The sequence below is a fragment of the Scyliorhinus torazame genome, chromosome 9 (assembly GCF_047496885.1).
Source record: "Scyliorhinus torazame isolate Kashiwa2021f chromosome 9, sScyTor2.1, whole genome shotgun sequence".
NCBI lineage: Eukaryota > Metazoa > Chordata > Chondrichthyes > Carcharhiniformes > Scyliorhinidae > Scyliorhinus > Scyliorhinus torazame.
This window is the reverse complement of record NC_092715.1, coordinates 248,460,944-248,482,611: the sequence shown is the minus strand read 5'-3', so window position 1 is coordinate 248,482,611 and position 21,668 is coordinate 248,460,944. Positions and strand designations below refer to the sequence as shown.

Below are 21,668 nucleotides of genomic sequence, written 5' to 3'. Positions count from 1 at the left end.
TTTCCATTCTGTAAATAAAATGGTGGGCTGTTGGTAGACTGGCCTTGGCAAGATTATTACATTTGCGATGAGGAGTAAACAAGTATTTCTCTGAGCACATTCATTGTGAAGAACAAGCAGTTTGTCCGGTAAGAAAAAAAACTGCCTCTCTTCAGTAAACTTGAACCTTATCATATAAGCAGAGAATACTGGGCCCAGTACATGGAGCACATGCGTAACTTCTTCTGGTCGAATAATATTGAGGTAGACGAAAAACAGAAAGTGATCTCACTGAAAGTATGCAGGACCCCAATATTCAGCACAATAAAAAAGGTCTGACTTAGCCAGATGCCCCTGACTTGACTTTTCATGAGTCAGCAGACTTTGTAAAAAAACACTATGATCCGAAGCCCTCTGTTATATTCAAAAGATACCATTTTAACTCAGCAGGGAGAACCACATGGGAACCTGTCACTGCACCTTTGGCCAAATTGGGACAACATTGTGAATTCGGACCATCCCTCCAGAAATGCTGTGAGACAGATTGGTATGTGGAACAAACAACTTGACAACCCAAACAAATTTGGCAGAACCCAACCTGAATTTTTGAAAAAATCTTGAAATATGCACTCACTGGAAAATGAAGAAATAAGTGGCTCAGGAGCTACAAGGGGTGTCAGACAGCAGTGTCCCCTGGTTAGAGGGAAGGGTCTTTTGTAACAGTGACCACTCCTCAACTGAGGGAGCTTGAGTAGGTAAGATGTCAGATAGTCCATTGCAATATTGGAGCTTAACTTGCATCAGCGAGGAGTCAGAGAAACGTAATGACAGCCCCAAGAATGCTAGGGAACAATGGACTATTGCAAACACTGCAAAAGGGCACATGCGAGACAAAGTTATCGGAATAGACACAACGTGTGCTGTTCAGGGAAAAACCAAGGCCAGTACTGGCCTACACCATGCAGGTATGCCCACTACCACTGCTTGGATGACATCCTGAACATGGGGGCTTCAGACTAAGAGCACATGGCGAACCTAGGAGAGATCTTGTGAAGATTCCCAAGAGATTGGGTAGACCTGAAGAGGGAAAAATGCATTTTTCAAGCAAATTCCATGACCTACGTGGGCTATCAGATGGTTAAAAAAGCTTTACATGTGGTAGAAGACAATGTGAAGGCCATCAGTGAAGCACCAACACCAAGAAACACCTTGGAGTTAAAATCTTTCCTGTGATTAGTAAATTATTACAGAAATGTTATCCCAAATATGGCCTCCTTGCTTATCCTACTATGGAAGTATCAAAGATGTTCTTGGGAGGCACCACAGCTTGAGGCTTTCAATAAAGTTAAACAACAATTGCTGTCATCCAACCTATTGGTCAATTGTGACCCTGAGAAGAGACTCATTTTGACAAGTCTTCCTTTATGTGGTTGGGGCCCTATTTTCACACCGCTGGAAAGACGGAACGGAAAGCCTATCATATATGCCTCCAGGACCCTTTTGAATGCCAATCAGAGGTACTCTCAAATCGAGAAAGAGGGTTTGGTGGTTGTGTTTGGTGCAAAAATGTTTCACCTTTACATCTACTGTAGGCATTTCATAATAATATCCAATCACAAGCTCTATTGGGACTTTATAAAGAGAATAAGGCAATTCCTACTATTGCCTCTGCCCGGATAAAGCATTTGTCCCTGTTACTTGCATCTTATGAATATCTTTTTCAGAACTGCCCTGAACATGGATAAATAACGCCGATGTATTGAGTCGCCTCCTGCTGCCCACAAGCCCAGTTGCTTTACCAGCATTGGAAGTGGTGGCGATGATCCAAAATATTTTGGAGATTTTCCTGGTGTCCATAAAGCAAATTAAGACCCGGACACCTTGTCGAAACGGATCTTGAATGATGGATTCTAAAGACAACCCTCAGAAGAAATTGAACCCTATCTGACTAAGAAAGACAACCTCAGTGTTGAGGATGGTATCATTCTCATAGGTCCCGAATAGTTATCCCTCACCCAGGATGGCGCCTGATACTTATGGAACTAAATAATGGTCACCCTGGGGTATCGAAAATGAAAATGCTCGCCAGGAGCTTCATCTGGTGGTCCTGCATCGACTCAGACATCACGGACTTGGTGAGATGGTGCAATTTATGCCAGGAGAATCAAACTCCCACCCTTAGCATCCTTACATCCTTACATGGGAGTAGTCTGGCAGGCCATGGGTGTGAGCTTGCAGGGCCTTTCATGGGGTCTATGTTCTTGATCCTGGTAGATGCACACTCCAAATAGCTGGAGATACACCACATAAGCTCCAAGACCTCCCTCGCTACATTGAGGAATTATGACAGAGTTTCTGCATGCACGGAATACCTAAAGTCCTGGTTTCCAATAACCGCACTGCCTTCACCACGAGTAAGTTCCAAAACGTCAAGCTATCCAATGGCATCAGACAAATCAGAACAGCATCTTACCATCCATTGTCAAAAGGGCTGGCGGAACGGGACAGACTTCTAAAACTGGCATGAAGAAACAAGCTGCGGCATCCATTGAGACCAAATGGGCACGATTTGTATTCGATTGTAGGACCACTTCTCACACGACAACAGGAATTGCCCCGCTAGACCTTTTAATGGGATGAGATGAAGTCTACCATTCCCAAACCTGGTGGGGAGGGTGGAGTCCCAACAAGAGAACCGGAAAAGAAATTGGAACTCTGCAAGAACTAAAAAACATTCAAAAAGGTGATTAGGTTTATGTGAGGAACTTCGTAAATGGTATCAGCTGGGTTCCTGGAATTATAATGGATAAAACAGGACCAGTGTCATACAAAGTGAAGGTCCATGGTAAGATCCTAGAATTTATAGTGCAGAAGGAGGCCATTCAACCCATCAAGTCTGCACCAGCCCTTGGAAAGAGCACCTCAACCAAGCCCATGGCTCCATCCTATTCCCGTAACCCAGTAACCCCACATAACCAAATCTTTTGTGGACACTACGGGCAATTTAGCATGGCCAATCCACCTAACCTGCACATTTTTGGACTGTGGGAGGAAACCGGAGCACCCGGAAGAAACCCACGCAGACACGGGGAGAACGTGCAGACTCTGTATAGACAGTGACCCAGCAGGGAATCCAACCTGGGATCCTGGAGCTGTGAAGCATGCTGCCCGTAAAGACCGTAAAGAAATACCTGGACCATCTCAGGAGCAAGGAGTCTGACCCGAGCAAACCTTCTGACTGGCCATGGAGGTGGCCACCGCCAGTACCGGGGCAACAGCTCGAAGCCACCCCAGCGCCCGTCCCTCCGGATAACGGGGAAACGGACTCTGAGATGGAAGAAGAAGAAGCTGGTGCCCTGACTGAAACAGACTCCAAAGAGGAACCCACGTCAGTAGCTGTTCAGCACTTCCTCCAGAAACGAAGGTCCCCAATTTAGTTCACATCCCAAGTCCAGTCCCACCCTCAACTGGCCTCTGACCAATTGCCAAGCGGCAGAAGGGACTTTCGCGCAGCAAGCGAACTTCAGGAGAAACGGACATAATGGGGAGGGATGTTCTGGTGGCCACAAAGGACACGGGGATCATCAATAAATCACTGCATGGGTTTTGGGGAATATAAACTTCTCTACTGAGCGGGTGGGAGCTCACCCAATGGGAAACGAACAGAGGGAGTTAAAATCAGGTGACTCAACCCAGGCAAGTATTTTGTAGGTCCACGAGCTTAGACTTGTGTGATGTAAGCCACGGCTGTGGCCTCCTTCCGGTATGCAAATAATAGAGTTTGGTGTCGGAAGACTGGCTTTGGCGAGGTTATTACAAGAACTAAAAGAACAGACAGACATGGGGTAGCATTTTACATTCCATCTCAGGTGGCTTTGTAAGTGGGGAGGTGGGTAAGCATTGTACTCCTCGGATGGCCTTCCCACTGGGTTACCATCCACCCTGACCTCTCTACAATATCCACTGGGGCACGCAAGGCCTCGGATGGCCCACCCATCCTTGCCCCAATTAAGGTCCTTAAGTGACCAACTGTTCAACACTTAAGGGCTGTTTCCCAACCAGCAACAATTTCTAGGCTGGCAGAATATGGGGGACACCCAAAATTAATCTAACTCTCTACCGACAATCCAATTCACCACTGTCCATCCATTTTCCCCCTCTCCTATGCTTCATGCCCTGGGCCCCTGAGACTGACCTCTTCCTGGAATTCCTGGACGAAGGCTCCAGGGACAGCTTGCAGTTCCAGTCCTGTCCACTGCAGATTCTAGCGCTGCAGGGACCAGAGACATTCCAGCCAATTAGATTAAGGCAGCTCCCCAAGGCCGCATTTCCTCCCGAGTGAGGGGCAGAATGTGTTCTCCACTGACTCTTCAGATGACGGGAAACCCTGTCATCCTAAAAATACTGGCCATGATTTTCTTCCAAATGGGCACAAGCTGGTGGAGCAGGCACATCCAAGCATGTAGCATAACTCCCATGTGAACTCCAGGCTGAAAGTGATTTAAATCCAGCTGGTGAGTTTTGTGTTTGTCAAACGGAGGCGGTTCGCTGAAAATAGATGCAAATCAGAGGAGGTGGGGAATGGGATCTTCGCAGCAGTGAAATAAGGAAATGTGAGCATTTTGGTAGCAAGAATAAAGAATATTGTCTGTGGCTAATGTTATATTATTGGTAATATGTTTGCAGACGACACAAAGGTTGGTGGAATTGCAGATAGCGATGAGGACTGTCAGAGGATACAGCAGGATTTAGATTGTTTGGACAGTTGGGCGGCGAGATGGCAGATGGAGTTTAATCCGGACAAATGTGAGGTAATGCATTTTGGAAGGTCTAATACAGGTAGGGGATATACAGTGAATGGTAGAACCCTCAAGAGTATTGACAGTCAGAGAGATCTTGGTGTACAGGTCCACAGGTCACTGAAAGGGACAACACAGGTGGAGAAGGTAGTCAAGAAGGCATACGGCAGGCTTGCCTTCATTGGCCAGGGCATTGAGTATAAAAATTGGCTTTTCATGTTGCAACTGAATAGAACCTTAGTTAGGCCATACATGGGGTATAGTGTTCAATTCTGGTCGCCACACTACCAGAAGGATGTGGAGGCTTTAGAGAGGGTGCAAAAGAGATTTACCAGGATGTTGCCTGGTATGGAGGGCATTAGCTATGAGGAGAGATTGAATAAACTCGCTTTGTTCTCACTGGAACGAAGGAGGTTGAGGGGCGACCTGATAGAGGTCTACAAAATTATGTGGGACATAGACAGAGTGGACAGTCAGAGACTTTTTCCCAGGGTAGAGGGGTCAATTACTAGGGGGCATAGGATTAAGCTGCGAGAGGCAAGGTTTAGAGGAGATGTATGAAGTAAGTATTTCACACAGAGGGTAGTGGGTGCCTGGAACTCGCTGCCGGAGGAGGTGGTGGAATCAGGGACGATAGTGACGTTTCAGGGGCATCTTGACAAATACATGAATAGGATGGGAATAGAGGGATACGGACCCCGGAAGTGTAGAACATTTTAGTTTAGGTGGGCAGCATGGTCGGCGCAGGCTTGGACGGCCGAATGGCCTGTTCCTAGTGCGGTTCTTTTCTTTGTTCTTTGTTCTATGTTGTATTCTTTGTCTTTTCTTCCAGAATGACTCGCTGTAGTGTTGACAAAGAATATATAAATCATAGGGCAGCACGGTGGCGCAGTGGATAGCACTGTTGCCTCACGGCGACGAGGTCCCAGGTTCGATCCCGGCTCTGGGTCACTGTCCGTGTGGAGTTTGCACATTCTTCCCATGTTTGCGTGGGTTTCGCCCCCACAACCCAAAAGATGTGCAGGGTACATCATTTGGCCACGCTAAATTGCCCCTTAATTGGAAAAAATGAATTGAGTACTCTAAATTTAAAAAAAAAAGAATATACCAATCAAAAGATTGAAACAAAACTAATTTATTATTACGCTACTAATTTAATGAAGTTCGAATACTCTATTGAGCTACAGATGATAATTAAATGATATTGAATCTGTCTTACAGTATTCAATAATCTATCCACTCATTAACTACACTATGATCTAACCTCATGCTATCTCCAATTAACATTCACTCTGCTCAAAGTGCTTTCACCATGCTTCTCCTTACGCTATTTCCATAATTCCCGGAGAGGCTGTCTTAAATACAGAGAAGTAGCAACACCCTCTCGTGTTTGATTTATGCAGAGATGTAATTATTATCCCTTCACTAACGTGACTATATACATATCATTACAGCTAATAAGAGTCTAAATGAGGCAGAGGATAAAAGAAACCTAGAGGTAGAGATACATCATCATTATCATTGTGTGTGCTCTGCCTGAAGGTGGGTCTTGCTTCATAGTTTTCTCCGTGACTCTCTGTTGTGTTCCAGTCTTTTCATTGTTTTCAATAGCCTGCTTCCAGTTTTCAAGCCATGCAGCATCAATGCTCTCGTCCTTTCTTTTCCTCTTTTCCTTGAAATCTTCTCTCCATTACGTATCTTACTGATTTGCTTTTTCTTAACCTGTGTCCTGTCGGGTTTCTCTGCCTTTTCCCAATTCCATCCAGCCAATTTCTTAGTTCATTCACTCTCCTCAGCACCTTATAATTTGTTTCTTCTTCTGTCCAGCTGATCTATTCCATTCTCCTCCAAAACCGACATTTCAAAGTCATTTAGCCAGTTGGCCTCCTCTTTCAGTAAGGTCAAGTCTCACATCCATACAAAACTACACTCAATTACAGTTCTTTACAGGTCGTTTCTCAAGTTGTTTACTCAGTATTCCTGTGAGCAGCTGTTTCTTCTTTCTAAATACAGCCTCTCTCATTGGTATCCCTGTTCTTACTTCTTTGTTGTATCTTACATCTGCAGATATTGGGTTGGATCTTCCAGCCCCTCCCACCGGCGAGATCCTCCGTTTCTGCTGCAATCGAGTGTGGGGGGGAACCCAGCTATTATGTTTCATGTAACACAATGGTTAGCACTGTTTCCTCACAGCGCCAAGGACCCGGCTTCAATTCTGACCTTGGATCACTGTCTCTGTGGAGTTTGCACATTCTCCCCGTGTCTGTGTGGGCTTCCTCCCCACAGTCCAAAGATTCGCAGGTTAGGTAGATTGGCCATGCTAAATTGCCCCTTAGTGTCCAAAGATATGTAGAGGTTAGAGTGGTGGGGGAGTGGGCCTAGGTAGACCGCTCTTTTGTAGGGTCAGTGCAGACTCAATGGGTTGAATGGCCTCCTTCTGCACTGTAGGGATTCTATTAAAAAGAATTCTTGAATTCTTGCACCTTCTTTTCCTTCTATAAATATATGAATATTTCTTGGGGATTTTAAGATATCTATCACTTTGGTTTTGTCAATGTTCCCTCATTCGAAGGTTCATGCCTACTTTTGCAAATCTATCTACTGTACAGATACATAAAAGTAGCAATGCTAATATGGGAGGCCATAATAAAGCCAAATTATGCACTGGATTCATTTGTACACCGATATAATTTAAAAACACATAAGGTACTTGAAACATGTACAGGACCTTGTTTAGGCTACACTTAGCAGACCATGTTCAGTTTATAGTCAAGATATTATAAAAGTAAACAAAATGGCAGAGAAGGGCAAGATAGATTCGCAAGGTTAATATCAAAATTGAGAGTACATACCTGTTATGGTGCAGAGTAACAACGCAGCAGTGAAGAGTGGTATTTGAGACAAAATGGAGTGGAAGGAGTTGTATTACAGGAGTTAGATAAAGACAAGGCCGGGGGAAAGGAAATTATGAGTGCCAGCTCCCCAGAAGGCGAGGCCATACACAAATACAACAGTAGCGAACATTGATGCAGAATTTTCATAGATTTCATAGAATTTACAGTGCGGAAGGAGGCCATTCGGCCCATCGAGTCTGCACCGGCTCTTGGAAAGAGCACCCCACCCAAGCCCACACCCCTACCCTATCCCCATAACCCAGTAATCCCACCCAATGCTAAGGACAATTTTTGCACACTAAGGGCAATTTAGCATGGCCAATCCACCTAACCTGCACATCTTTGGACTGTGGGAGGAAACCGGAGCGCCCGGAGGAAACCCACGTACACACGGGGAGAACGTGCAGACTCCGCACAGACAGTGACCCAAGCCGGAATCGAACCAGAAGTATATAGAATAAAGCTGAAATAAGCACAAATGATTGGTACTGTGGAAGGCCTGTCAGAAAGCCTATTGTCTCTGTCACTGTCAAAAATCATGGAGAGGTCTGGCTCCAACTTGGCATAGGACTTTGCATAGAACTTGGAGCTCACCTTTTGCAGCATGGAAGTGGTGGCAATCTGCAAGGCTGCCATTAGAAGGAGGGATGGAAGAAAATGCTCAACTTAAGAATCCTTGGAGTTACAAACAATGCCTTTCCTACTTTATTGCGGACTTCATAGAACATACAGTGCAGATGCAGGCCATTCAGCCCATCGAGTCTGCACCCGACCCACTTAAGCCCTCACTTTCACCCTATCCCGTAACCGAATAATCCTTCCTAACCTTTTTTTGGTCACTAAGGGCAATTTATCATGGCCAATCCACCTAACCTGCACGTCTTTGGACTGTGGGAGGAAACCGGAGCACCCGGTGGAAACCCACGCAGACACGGGGAGAACGTGCGGACTCCGCACAGACAGTGACCCAGCGGGGAATCGAACCTGGGACCCTGGTGCTGTGAAGCCTCAGTGCTATCCACTTGGGCTACCGTGCTGCCCACTTCAACTGTCAATTCCTCAAAACACTCATGACTCAAACAGAGCATGTAGAAAGTAATCAGCAACTAACTCACAGGTTGTTGGTGATTCCATTAAATAGGACAGATGGGGTTCCTTCATGGCACTCAACTGTGTATGTTTAAGAGAGGACACTAACATGAGTAGCGAGCAGCATCTAAAATGGTACGGCTGGCGAAAATCATTGTGACATGCTGATCGATGCCCTACTCTGCATACTTCGAGCACATACGTGTAACACCCATGATAATACCCACATCAAGGCTGCATTCATTATGTGGTGGCCTTTGCCACGTTGATCGACCAGATGCAAATTTTTTTGTAATGGATGTTGGAGAAGCCACCAAAGGTGTTGCATAGTTGGGGGATGTTTTGGACTTCCGTAAACTGGAGAAGATTAAGCTTGCCCTTCGGGGCTCGGAGAGGGAGTTCTGGACAAGGTGGAGGCTGTTCTTGTCTCTGTTTACGGACCTGTTTGTTTCCAGCAGGTAGGGGAAGGGGTGCTTGGGGGCGGGGGGGGGGGAGGTTTAGGGAGAAAAAGGGAAAGTGTCAAATTAAGGTGATTGTATTTTGTTATTAAATAATTGTTTGTTTGTTATGTATGCCCTAACTTGAATAAAAATATTATTAAACATGATTGGGTTCAGTATGGAGCATGCCAGAAGTAGGTGGAAGAATCATGAAGACCATTTTGCTACCAAACCGGAACAAATAGCACTAAAACTGCTGGCTCTATGGTGCCAGATTTTGCAGCGATGGTGTGAGGAAAGCATAAGGATTAGCTGTGGCTGCCTAGATAGGCAAAGAATTTGCTTCCATTCATTATAAGCAGACTGGTACATGAACATTGACCACTTGAACAAAATATCAATCATGGAATCATATGTTCAAATAGGCCACCATCTTCCTGTAAGGTGAAAAGAGGAAGTTATCATATACCTGAGAAGGATGTCCTGATATCACCCACTGCACTCTGGGTTGGGTTTGATAATCAGCAATTGAAACTTTGCATAAACGGCGGAGTGATGAGAACATAGCTTCCTCTACCTTTCCAAGCCAATCTTCTACATTTCCTCTTGCCTTAAGCCCCTTTCCCAAACTGACCTGCGGAGCAGAAACAATATGGTTATTTGATTAAACAGTGATAATGCTAATTGTATATATCAACCAAGACTTTGTTCTTTCTAAAGAAATTGTCAGTAAAATAATCACTTCTAGCCCACTGATTTATTATGTCATTTCTCTTCAATAGGTACCAGTTATTTTCATTAGGATTTACTGGTTTCTATATTTTCTAATTATTAGATCTTTTAAAAAGTTCTTCGTATTCTCGCACTTTCCAATTTTAAATATCTCCACGACAGTCAATGTTCTCCCCAGAAGACTCTCCCCAGCTCTCTAATGAGTTGCTGAAAGATGTTAAGGTATTGCACATATCCAATTACCCTACTTCTCTCTCGAGAAACAAATGACTTATTTCATTGCAATGCCCCAGTACGTATAAAGATTAAGACGTTGCATGTGGTAAATCAAATGGACAGGCTCAATTCTACCACTCTGTGGCACAGACTATCTTGTCATGAATAAGGCTTAGTGCACATTGAGGAGCTTGTTAAAAATCAAGTTAACAAAATTCTAAATTGTCCTTCACAGCGCCACCAACTCCAATAAAAGCATCCTCACCTTTTCTCCTTCAGGAGAGAGCATAGCCAAGATATCATTGGTGTACACCTTCTCAGGTTCCCCTTCAGTTGTTTTCTCCTCAGTTTGGGAAGCAAGAGCGAACTCCAGCCTTGCAATTGCATCAAAGCACTTGCGCAGATGTGGCTGGACAGCCTGTGGGTTGCGGGTCTGAGCCAGAATCTCCAACAGCTCATCATTAGACAGGAAGTAGAACCTAAGAGGCAGATTCAGAGAGAGGGAATCAGATATTAACCTGCCAAGAAGTTAACATCAAAAGCATCTTGATGTAAAACCTTCACGATGGCGGCCATTTGAACAAAGCATCAGGTCAGTGTCAAAATGGAGGGAAGTTCACCTCACAAAGAACAACTCCCATCGAGAGTTGTTCAGATTGAGTGTTAATCAAATCAGGTTATGCTAATCAGAAAATTAAAAAAACAATATGGTAGTAATATTCAAGGTTTTACAATTCAACTAATGGAGCTGAGCTCTAACTCAGTTTAAGACTTTACTATTTTAAAACAATTGTGTCCTTGAATGAGATTATCTGGCCTTCCCGTGACATGTTTCTCGGCGGCGGTGGCAGGGTCTCCCAGTCCTGCCTCTGTCAATGGGATTTTCCAATGAATCCACCACATGCTGCCAGGAAACCCATGGCAGGGATGCGCGTTAGCGGGGCCTGAAGATTCCTCGGGCATGAACAGCCAGAAGTTGCTGTCCACTATCATAGTCTATTTAAAGAATAAAATAATAAGGAACTGCAAACATTCTTTTTATTTGCTTCTCAAAGTCTATTGAATTTAATAAATATTGAATGTGAATTTCTAATGGGGCTCTCCCAATCATCATCTGTTGTAACTCTTGGGGAAGAGCGACAGAAACGCTTGAGAAATGCACATTTTATCTGCTTCCTTAATTGAGATAACCGGCAAGTACATGTACAGGGTTCAGTAGGCAGGAACTACACATTTAATTATAACTCTTATATTTAAAAAAAAGGCATACTTAGAAATTAAGACTTCATGGTTTAACCTCAACAATCAGAAAATTAATGAAATCACCAATCGGAATCAAAGTAAAACAGAAACAAGGGGTGGGAATTTCTGGTCCCGCCCTCGGTTGGAATTATCACGGGCGGGACGGAAAATTTGATGAACCAACAAAAGAGCCGTTGACTTCAGGTGGGAATGTCCAGCCCCGCGGTGGGCAGGGCTGGAAAATCCCACCCCAAGTGTGGGGGAAAATAACTTGTCTGGCATATTTTTTAAAGTGGAATTTGGATGCAAACATAAATAATATCGGGATGTTTAGAGGTTTTTGAATGATGAGGGAGAGGCAAGGCCAGAGAGAAGAAACACTGTGCGACAGCAATATGAGTTCCAGCAGGGCCGAGGATTTTTGATGAAGCTTTGGAGATATTGGTGGAGCAACTTGTGGTTGTTGCTATTGGTGAAACAATGCTGGCCGAGAACCTGTTTTCTTCATTTAATTCCGTGTCTCAGAAAAATAGTGTTAAGTAACAGCTTGTAAACAAGGAAATAAGGGGCCAAGTGTGTAGCCTTGAGGCACACCCAGTATTGCCTTGTTGAATGAAGTGAGAGGAGAAACCATCACAGAATTGCCAACTCAGCTATACAAAGGACATGGCAGGATGGTCCGTTTGGGAGACTATGTTCTGCCGCCGGAGCTGAAATGCCTCTGGTTTGCGCTGCCGCTAGAAGCAGTATCAACAAGCGAGTCGCTATCACTTGCCATGCAAATAAATTCATGGTGGGGATGGTGAGGGATTTCATCACAAATCCCACTATCGGGCCGCTATTTTGAACTGGCGGATATCCTCCCCTGTCTCCCGCAATGCAAATCCTGTTCACACACACCCACTGACAAGGGCATCCTCCCTCCCCCACAGTACCCTTGGATGAGAGTGACTCAACCCCCACACCAGACCCCCCAATCACACCCCCACTAAAGACCCCCACCAGACCCCCCGCCAGATCCTCTCACCAGACCCGCCACCAGATCCCCCACTAGAGATCCCCACCAGAGTCCCCCCACATAACCCCCACCAGAGACCCCCCATTTCAGAGAATCCCTGACAACAGAGAATCCTCCCCAATAACAGAGACTCAACCATCAATCACCCCTGCTTGGAAGCTAAAGAGCAGTTCAGGCAAAAACAGTGAAAAAAATCATTGCTTTTTCACTCACCGGTCCCTTACAGCTGCTGCCTCAGGGTGATGTCTAGAAAGCAGCAAGGCCAGAGAATCATGGAGGTGTGGAGGATCGGTGAACATCGGGTGAACAGAATGGTCATTTTGATGCATTTGCATCCTCACACTGGCACAGGGCACGAATCTCGATGCTGCCAGCAGTGGGGACTGGAGCATCGGAAATAGATTGGTGCCCTATTTCTTTCCCTCATGCTGAATCCTCCGTCGTATTGGGATCTCCGCTACCGGAGGCGGGGGCCGGAGAATCTAACACTTTGTTTAAACAACCGTATAAACCTTTGAGGAGGTGATATGGCCGAGAAGGAAGGTAGCACAACCTAGTAAAAGTCACCAGTTCTCAGTCGAGATGGGGTAAAAATGAAAGGGAAAATAAACTTCCCCCGTGCACTTCCCCAGGGCTGCTTACCGAGCAGCAAGGACGCCATATTGTGAATAGATTTACTCATGCTCATTGTTGGTATGACAGGACATAAATAACTTGTGAGGAACATTTTGAAAAATAAATTAATTTTATTTTCTTCTTCAAAAAAAAACCCTGTTGCTTTCTATCATAAATGAGGTACAATAAATTGCACCAATATACAGAGAACACAAACCTGGGGAAGATCACTCGTTTCGATTCAAGATAGGCCTCCAGACACTTTAGAATTTGGTCTAATAATTCATTGTTATTCAGGAAAATCTCCAACAAACCTATTTATGAAATAAAAATTAGACAATAAGGCCACACACAATAAGCATACATAAAATAAAGAAATAAAATCGCTGGAGGTACTGAGATGTCACTCATCCTCTGTAGAGGGAGCAGACCTCCAGTGTTACTGTACATTAAAAGGTAGATTCAGCACTGATGTACATTGGGAGAGCAGATGTCTAAATTGTGCTGAAGGGAACCATCATATTCATAGGACACGATTTAATGGCCTCGTCGCGTCCGACTTGGTGAAGCGACAAGGCCGTTGAACGTCACGAGAGACCTCTTGTGAGATTCGCGGCGCTCAAAATGTTTCATGAGATTTCATGGAATTGTGCGTGATGTCGTGTTCTAGATCTCTCCCTCGCTGGGAGAGATCCAGATTAACATATTTAATGGCTCATTTAAGTATATCTGCACCGTATTCTCCTGAGGTCTGGGAACTAATAGCCGCACCTGGGAGACTTGGACAAGGCGCTGTTTAGCACTGGTTTCCACAAACGTGGACCATGCGTAATGCCACCTAGAGGGAGTCTACCAGGCCATTAGTGACTCCTGAGTGGTCGGGCTCTGTGAGGGTGGTACCCTCAAACTCCTGATGGGGACCTTGGTACTGCCATCCTGCCAGCCTGGAAATGCAACCTGGGCATCCTGGCTATACCTACCTGTCGGTGCCAAGGTGCCAGATGGCAATGTCAGGTTGTCAGTCTGGCAATGTCAAGGTGATTGGGTGCCAGGTTGCCTGTGCCAGGCCAGGGGTCGGGCCCGGGGTATCTTACCCGTAAGAGGTGAGGTGAGGGGGGGGGGGGGTGCTCGAGGACTCCGTAAGAGGCTAGTTGGGTGCAGTGGGGGGAGGGGGGTCTGGAGGCTGTGGTGGGGTGGCTGAGGGGGTCAAAAGAACGGTGCCTGATCCGCGAATACTCTTCCTGCCCTGGTGAGCTGAGCTCCTGAGCTCGTCAGTGCAGGAAATGATGTAAATGCTGCCTTGATGGACATTTCTCGCCAAAGCCAAAAAATAAGGCAAAGTGCCGTTAAATAGCGGAGTCGTTCTCGGAGCTGCAGGTGCTAAGTAACACCTCCCTAAATGCGCCCGAAAATGGTCTCTGTTTTTGTCCCATTAAATCTCTCCCATTGTCTCGACACCTACTTCCTACTTCAGCAGCTTTTTGTATTTTGTCAATTAATGTTCTTGTGCTCATTTCTGTGCCTTGACATCATTAATACTTCAAACTAATACAAAAATATTTTTTAAAAACAAGCATAATTCGGCACCATTCACACTATGTTGGCTCTTACTCCTTATCTGCCATTCTCTAGAATATTGGAAAGGATCACCAGCATACGTTGATGGAACTCTGAAATTGACAAACTTAAATGGTACTTGCAATATCTGTACCTTTTTTTTACTGTGTTAATTTTTCAGTGATTTATTTCCCTAATTTCTGACATTACTATCAATAATGTGCATTGTCAGAATAATTTTTGTGCCCAATTTTGTCTTAATTTGTTGTTTTTGAAATACAGCATATTACAAGCATTTGAAAATGAAGGAGGGCATACTGGGGACATCAGGTACCATGCAATACCTGTCGATCTTAGGTCACACACCTACTGAGGACATCTGTCAACCTAACCTGCTGCAGAAGAGAGACAAAGCGCAGTGCTGTGTTACCTTTGAAGGGCAACTCCAGCCACCTTGTAACATGCTACTGTCATGCAAATAATTTCCATCCTCTGTGGAAGGATGTATGTTGAGTTTAATGTCATTTAAGACGTACAACTGCACCAGTCACATTAAGGGAAGGTTTTGTTCTTCAAAAGAATTCAAGGCTTTCGAAACTACAGAGCTTGCATTTTGGAGTTAACTCTTACATTTGGTAGTTATTTTTCCAGCCCAGCAAATAGATGCTGGCTTGCTGTCATAACAATAATAATAATCTTTATTAGTAGGCTTACATTAACGCTGCAATGGAGTTACTGTGAAAATCCCCTAGTCTCCACATTCCGGCGCCTGTTCAGGTATACAGAGGGAGAATACAGAATGTCCAATTCACCTAATAGCACGTCTTCACTCTTTCGGGACTTGTGGGAGGAAACCGGAGCACCCGGAAGAAACCCACACAGACACGGGGAGAACGTACACAGTACACAGACAGTGAACCAAGCTGGGAATCAAACCCGTGTCCCTGGCGCTGTGAAGCAACAGTGCTAACTACTATAGTCGTGAGATCAGGTACCAATACCTCTCTCTTAGACTTCAGGAGGTGCTGGGTGTGGAAGTACTGGAAATACAGTGGGTGGTGGGATGACTGGATTGCACTAAGAGTGCCTGAGGAAGAAGATGGATTCTGGAAATGAGAATATAGGGAAGCATTAAGCAGTGTCGTGGGGCCAGACAAAGGAAAAGCTCCAGAGTAATCTATCCTGTGGACTGACTGCAACCATGAGAGAAGCACAACAGGGCAAACAGATAAAAAAATATTGAATTATTGGATTTCTGGTCATTAAAATAGCATCATTAATAGTACTGACAATGCAAACATTTTGTCATTTTGCTAAATTATTTTAAATCAGAATGATGCCGAAAATGAAGACTGCACAAAATCAAGAGACTGGAAATCTGAAATAAGAACAGAAAATGCTAGAAACACTCAGCAGGTCAGGCAGCATCAAATGCGAGGTCATCAACCTGAAATGTTAACTCCGTTTCTCACTCCACTCATGCGACCTAACCTGATGAGTAATTCCAGCATTTCTTTGAAGACTGCACACGCGGCAGTCTTCAACTTTCCGATGTTCAAATTACGATGAACGCCACTTAAAACATTTATAAATGAGCATTCTGTTTTCAATTTATGACATTGGTTTCGACTTTATGATCGTGCGCCAGTGAACAAGTTCAACCCTTCATACGTGCGCATCGACATTCTGTGCTGCCCACCTCTCTGACTCAAGTCTCTCAGTTGCCTCTCTGAGCATTTTTACTCGGTGAATCTTTGTGTTTCCAGAGTTTTTATTAAGATTTACAATATTAATTTATGGCTTTATTACTTTTTGATAATTGATTGAGTACGAAATTTTGGGTTATTTTGGCGATAATTGTGTGTCAGTCCTTGTTTAAAAAATCCCCAATTTATAACATTGCTCTTTTGGGAAAATCTATTCCGAGTTAGAAAGTCTTAATTTAAGACGCGTGGGGCGAGATTCTTCGACCCCCCGCCGGGTCGGAGAATCGCCGGGGGCTGGCGTGAATCCCGCCCCTGCCGATTGCCGAATTCTCCGGCACCAGATATTCGGCGGGGGCGGGAATCGCGCCACGCCGGTTGGCGGGCCCCGCCCCCACGATTCTCCGGCCCGGGTGGGCCGAATTCCCGCTGCTAGAATGCCTGTCCCACCGGCGTAGATGAAACCACCTACCTTACTGGCGGGACAAGGCGGCGTGGGCGGGCTCCGGGATCCTGGGGGGGGGAGCGGGGCGATCTGGCCCCGGGGGGTGCCCCCACGGTGGCCTGGCCCGGGATCGGGGCCCACCGATCCGCGGGCGGGCCTGTGCCGTGGGGGCACTCTTATCCTTTCGCCTTCGCCACGGTCTCCACCATGGCGGAGGCGGAAGAGACTCCCTCCACAGTGCATGCGTGGGGATGCCGTGAGCGGCCGCTGACGCTCCCGCGCATGCGCCGGCCGGAGATGTAATTTCCGCGCCAGCTGGCGGGGCACCAAAGGCCTTTTCCGCCAGCTGGCGGGGCGGAAATTAGTCCGGCGCGGGCCTAGCCCCTTAAGGTTGGGGCTTGGCCCCCCAAGATGCGGAGGATTCCGCACCTTGGACATCGCGCCGATACCGGAGAATTTCGCCCGTGGTTTTCATAAACCAGTTGTACCACTGTATCCATGACAGCAAGCATCTGAAAACAAAGCAAAACAGCAAACAAACCCGTCACAGACAGGATGTGCAAAGTTTCAGCCAAAAAGATCCAGTATGAAAGCCCCCAAAATGCAAGCGCTGATTCAAGAAAAAGCCTTTCTCTTCATGCAACAAACTGGAATGTAGGAACATTGGGCGGAATTCTCCCCCCTCACGTCGGGTGGGAGAATCACCCGGGCGCCGCGCGAGTCCCGCCACGCCGTCCTGACGCCCGTACGCGACTCTCCCACCCCCCCAAACCGGTGCGGCACGAATCACGGCTGGCCACTGGGAGAATCGCCGCTTGCCGTTGGTAATGGGCGAGTGGCGATTCTCCGGCCTGCTCAAAACGACAGTTTCCCGCCGGCGCCATCCACAACTGGGGCGAAATTCTCCGGTATCGGCACGATGTCCGCCGACCGGCGCCAAAAATGGCACAAACCAGTCGGGCATCGCGCCGCCCCAAAGGTGCGGAATCCTCCGCATCTTGGGGGGCCGAGCCGTAACGTTCAGGGGCTAGGCCCGCGCCGGACTGATTTCCGCCCCGCCAGCTAGCGGAAGTGCCCCGCCAGCTGGCGCGGAAATGACATTGCCGGGCGGCGCATGCGCGGGAGTGTCAGCGGTCGCTCACGGCACCCCGCGCATGCGCAGTGGAGAGAGCCTCTTCCGCCTCCGCCATGGTGGAGACCGTGGCGAAGGCGGAAGGAAATTAGTGCCCCCACGGCACAGGCCCGCCTGCGGATCGGTGGGCCCCGATCGCGGGCCAGGCCACCGTGGGGGCACCCCCCGGGGCCAGATCACCCCACGCACCCCCCAGGACCCCGGAGCCCGCCCGCGCCGCCTTGTCCCGCCGGTAAGAGAGGTGGTTTAATCCACGCCAGCGGGAGAGGCAACCTAGCGGCGGGACTTCGGCCCATCCGGGCCGGAGAATCGAGGGGGGGTGGGGGGCCCGCCAACCGGCGCGGTGCGATTCCCGCCACCGCCGAATATCCGATGCCGGAGAATTCGGCAACCGGCAGGGGCGGGATTCACGCCAGCCCCCGGCGATTCTCCGACCCGGCGGGGGGTCGGAGAATCTCGCCCCAACCTGGTCGCGGCCGGCGGGAACAGCACGGGTTCGCTGGGGAGGGCGGCCTGTGGGGGAGGGCGAGGGAGGTTCCTGCACCCGGGGGGGGGGGGGGCTCATAAGGGGTCTGGCCCACGATAGGTGCCAACCGATCGGCGGGTCGGCCTCTCTGATGGAGGACCTCCTTTCCTCCGCTGCCCCGCAAGATCGATCCGCCATTTTCTTGCGCGGCGGCCGCGTGGAGGACGGCAACCGCGCATGCGCGGGTGACGTAACTTATGCGGCGCCGCTTTTATGCGGCGCCAAGGCCCGGAGCACGTAAATGACACAGCGCCGTTCCTAGCCCCCTGGGGGTGGGAGAATAAGGGGCTGGGAACGGCCTCCAACGCCGGAGTGAAACACTCCGGTTTTCACTCCAGCGTCGGGACTTAGTCTCCCGATGGGAGAATTGCGCCCATTATTGATGTTCACATATTTTACTTACCGGGTTGTGTAGCTGCTCTCAGAGCATTTGGTAGGCGATTTATTTTTCGCATGACTTCCTTCCAGGCTTTATCCACTTGAGTGAACATCCTGGCCTCTGCAGGTAACTGACGCTGAATGTCTGGAGCACAAAAGATACTCTCCAGGTACAACCAGTTTCGCTGGCATGTCAGCCATTGTTCCTGTGACAGGAGAAGAAATATACAATATGAAAGGTTTTGGTCAAGCCTATTTCACGAAGCAAATTATTGGTGTCATAGACAGACCCACCAGGAAGGAGTTTCCCCGAGTGTTCTCAACATTGACTGTGGACCCCATGTAATCTCATGGCATCAGGTTCAATATAAGCAAGGAAATCTTCTCCTGATTGCCAACTACCACGCGCCCTCAGCTGATGAATCAGTACTCCTCCATGTTGAACACCACTTGGAGGAAACACTGAGGGTGGAAAGGGCACAGAATGTACTCTGGGTAGGGGACTTCAATGTCCATCACGAAGGACCACTAATGTGGACGTAAGCCTCTTTGTGACACTAATAAAGATTATCATTATTATTACTGACCGAGTTGGCTGAGTCCTAAAGGACATAGCTGCTGGACTGGATCTGCGGCAAGTGGTGACAGAAACAAACAAGAGGTACAATCCTACTTGACCTTGTCCTCAACAGAAGTTAGAAGAATTAAAACTTCTTCTAACGTCCAGATAACTATCATAAAGACCTAGGGCGAAATTCTACCCCCCACGCCGGGTGGGAGAATCGCCGGGGCGCCGCGCGAGTCCCTCCATGTCGCCCCGGCACCCGCACTCGATTCTCCCATCCCCCCAAACCAGCACGGCGAGAATCACGGCTGGCCGCTGGGAGAATCGCCGCTCGCCGTTTGTAACGGGCGAGCGGCGATTCTCCGGCCCGGATGGACCGAGCTGCCTGCCCAACACGACGGCTTCCTGCCAGCGCCGTGCACACCTGGTTGCTGCTGGTGGGAACAGCGCGGGAATGCTGGGGGGACAGCCTGTGGGGGGGAGGGAGGGGGTTCCTGCACCAGGGGCGGCCTCAAAAGGGGTCTGGCCCGCGATCAGTGCCCACCGATCGGCGGGCCGGCCTCTCTGAAGGAGGACCTCCTTTCTCCGCCGCCCCGCAAGATCCAACCAACATCTTCTTGCGGGGCGGCCTCGGGAAGGACGGCAACCGTGCATGCGCGGGTGACGTCATTTACGCGGCGCCGGCCGCCTCATTTACGTGGCACCGCTTTTATGCGGCGCCAATGCCCAGCGCGCGTAAATGACGCGACGCCGCTCCTAGCCCCCCGGGGGCGGGAGAATAGGGGAATGGGAGCGGCCTCCCACACCAGAGTGAAACACTCCGGTTTTCACCACGGCGTCAGGACTTAGTCTCCCGATGGGAGAATTGCGCCCCTAGCCTTTTGTTGACTAATTCCTGGTACTCTGCCGGCACCATCCAAAGTTTTCAATTTAAATCACCTTTTTTGCTGGTTCACAGTGCAGGGCAATTGTCCAGAGGAAGTTTGCACTCCCCCACCCCCAGTGCCCTGCTCACAATCTGTAATTGGGGAGCTCGGAGGATATGGCCAATGTTACAAATACACATGGTGCACAATACAATCCAGTCTAAAAAATACTCCTTCACATATTGTGCATTATTGATACATAGGCACTTCAAAAGATTTAGAATTCTTAATCTGAAACATCAAGGCACAACATAGTATAAAGTTAAAACTTTTGTTGCTATAACTATTAAAAGTGTAACACTCACCAAGGTTTCATTGAACAGTGAAAGAAGCCTTTGCCACTCATCAACACGATGTTTTATAGGTCCAACATAGCGTGAGGAGGCAATGGTTGATACATTAATGATGCTGTCATCCAGCAAAGCCTGTAACAAACATTTTTTATAAATTACTCCACTCAGACATAGAATACTTAGATTTAATGGGCCTTGATGCATGATTGCTACAGGGTTACATACCTCCAACCAACACGGCTTGATTAACATCTTCAGCCCAAATCATCAGTGAGCACTGGAAATATAACATTTTAGAAAGCTTTGACAAAGAGTCATCCGGACTCGACAGGTTAGCTCCCTTCTCTCTCCACAGATGCTGTCCGACCTGCTGAGATTGTCCGGTATTTTCTGTTTATGTTTCAGATTCCAGCATCCGCAGTAATTTGCTTTTATCAATATCATCCTACTCTGTTGTAATGACATCGGTTGAGGCTTAACTATTGGCCAGAACACCACTGTGATGTTCCTTGTAGAGTTTCTCAGGATGGATTAAAGTTGTTGTGTAGCCAAAGAACATCAAGCTATGTTATTAAACAAAGCTAGTTTATTTACACTACACAAATTGTGATTCAAACACGTTACAAGGTATTAACTAATAAATAAGGCGACACTACATCTATGCTACTGAACTCTACACTATTGATCTATTTTAACTCACACCTGCTCCAAGCTTCTCCTTACTTCTTCTTACTCCTTCCCCCAGAAGTCTGAAAGGCGTTCCCTTTTATAGAACATTACAGCGCAATACAGGCCCTTCGGCCCTCCATGTTGCTCCGACCTGTGAAACCACCCTAAAGCCCATCTACACTATTCCCTTATCATCCATATGTCTATCCAATGACCATTTGAATGCCCTTAGTGTTGGTGAGTCCACTACTGTTGCAGGCAGGGCATTCCACGCCCTTACTACTCTCTGAGTAAAGAACCTACCTCTGACATCTGTCTTATATCTATCTCCCCTCAATTTAAAGCTATGTCCCCTCGTGCTAGACATCACCATCTGAGGAAAAAGGCACTCACTGCCCACCCTACCCAATCCTCTGATCACCCTGTATGCCTCAATTAAGTCACCTCTTA

At 47.4% G+C, this 21,668-nt stretch overlaps 1 protein-coding gene across 1 annotated transcript in view; it reads right to left on the bottom strand.

Annotated features, from left to right (window-relative positions):
* dnah6 (dynein, axonemal, heavy chain 6) overlaps positions 1–21,668 on the bottom strand; it is a 522,203-nt gene that overhangs the window by 348,831 nt on the left and 151,704 nt on the right. Inside the window, exons 21-25 of the mRNA XM_072517256.1 lie at positions 20,562–20,681; positions 18,791–18,971; positions 13,242–13,338; positions 10,415–10,628; positions 9,671–9,835 (exon numbers count right to left, since the gene is read on the bottom strand). Of these exons, the coding sequence (XP_072373357.1) occupies positions 9,671–9,835; positions 10,415–10,628; positions 13,242–13,338; positions 18,791–18,971; positions 20,562–20,681 (777 nt within the window). The remainder of the gene's footprint in view (positions 1–9,670; positions 9,836–10,414; positions 10,629–13,241; positions 13,339–18,790; positions 18,972–20,561; positions 20,682–21,668) is intronic.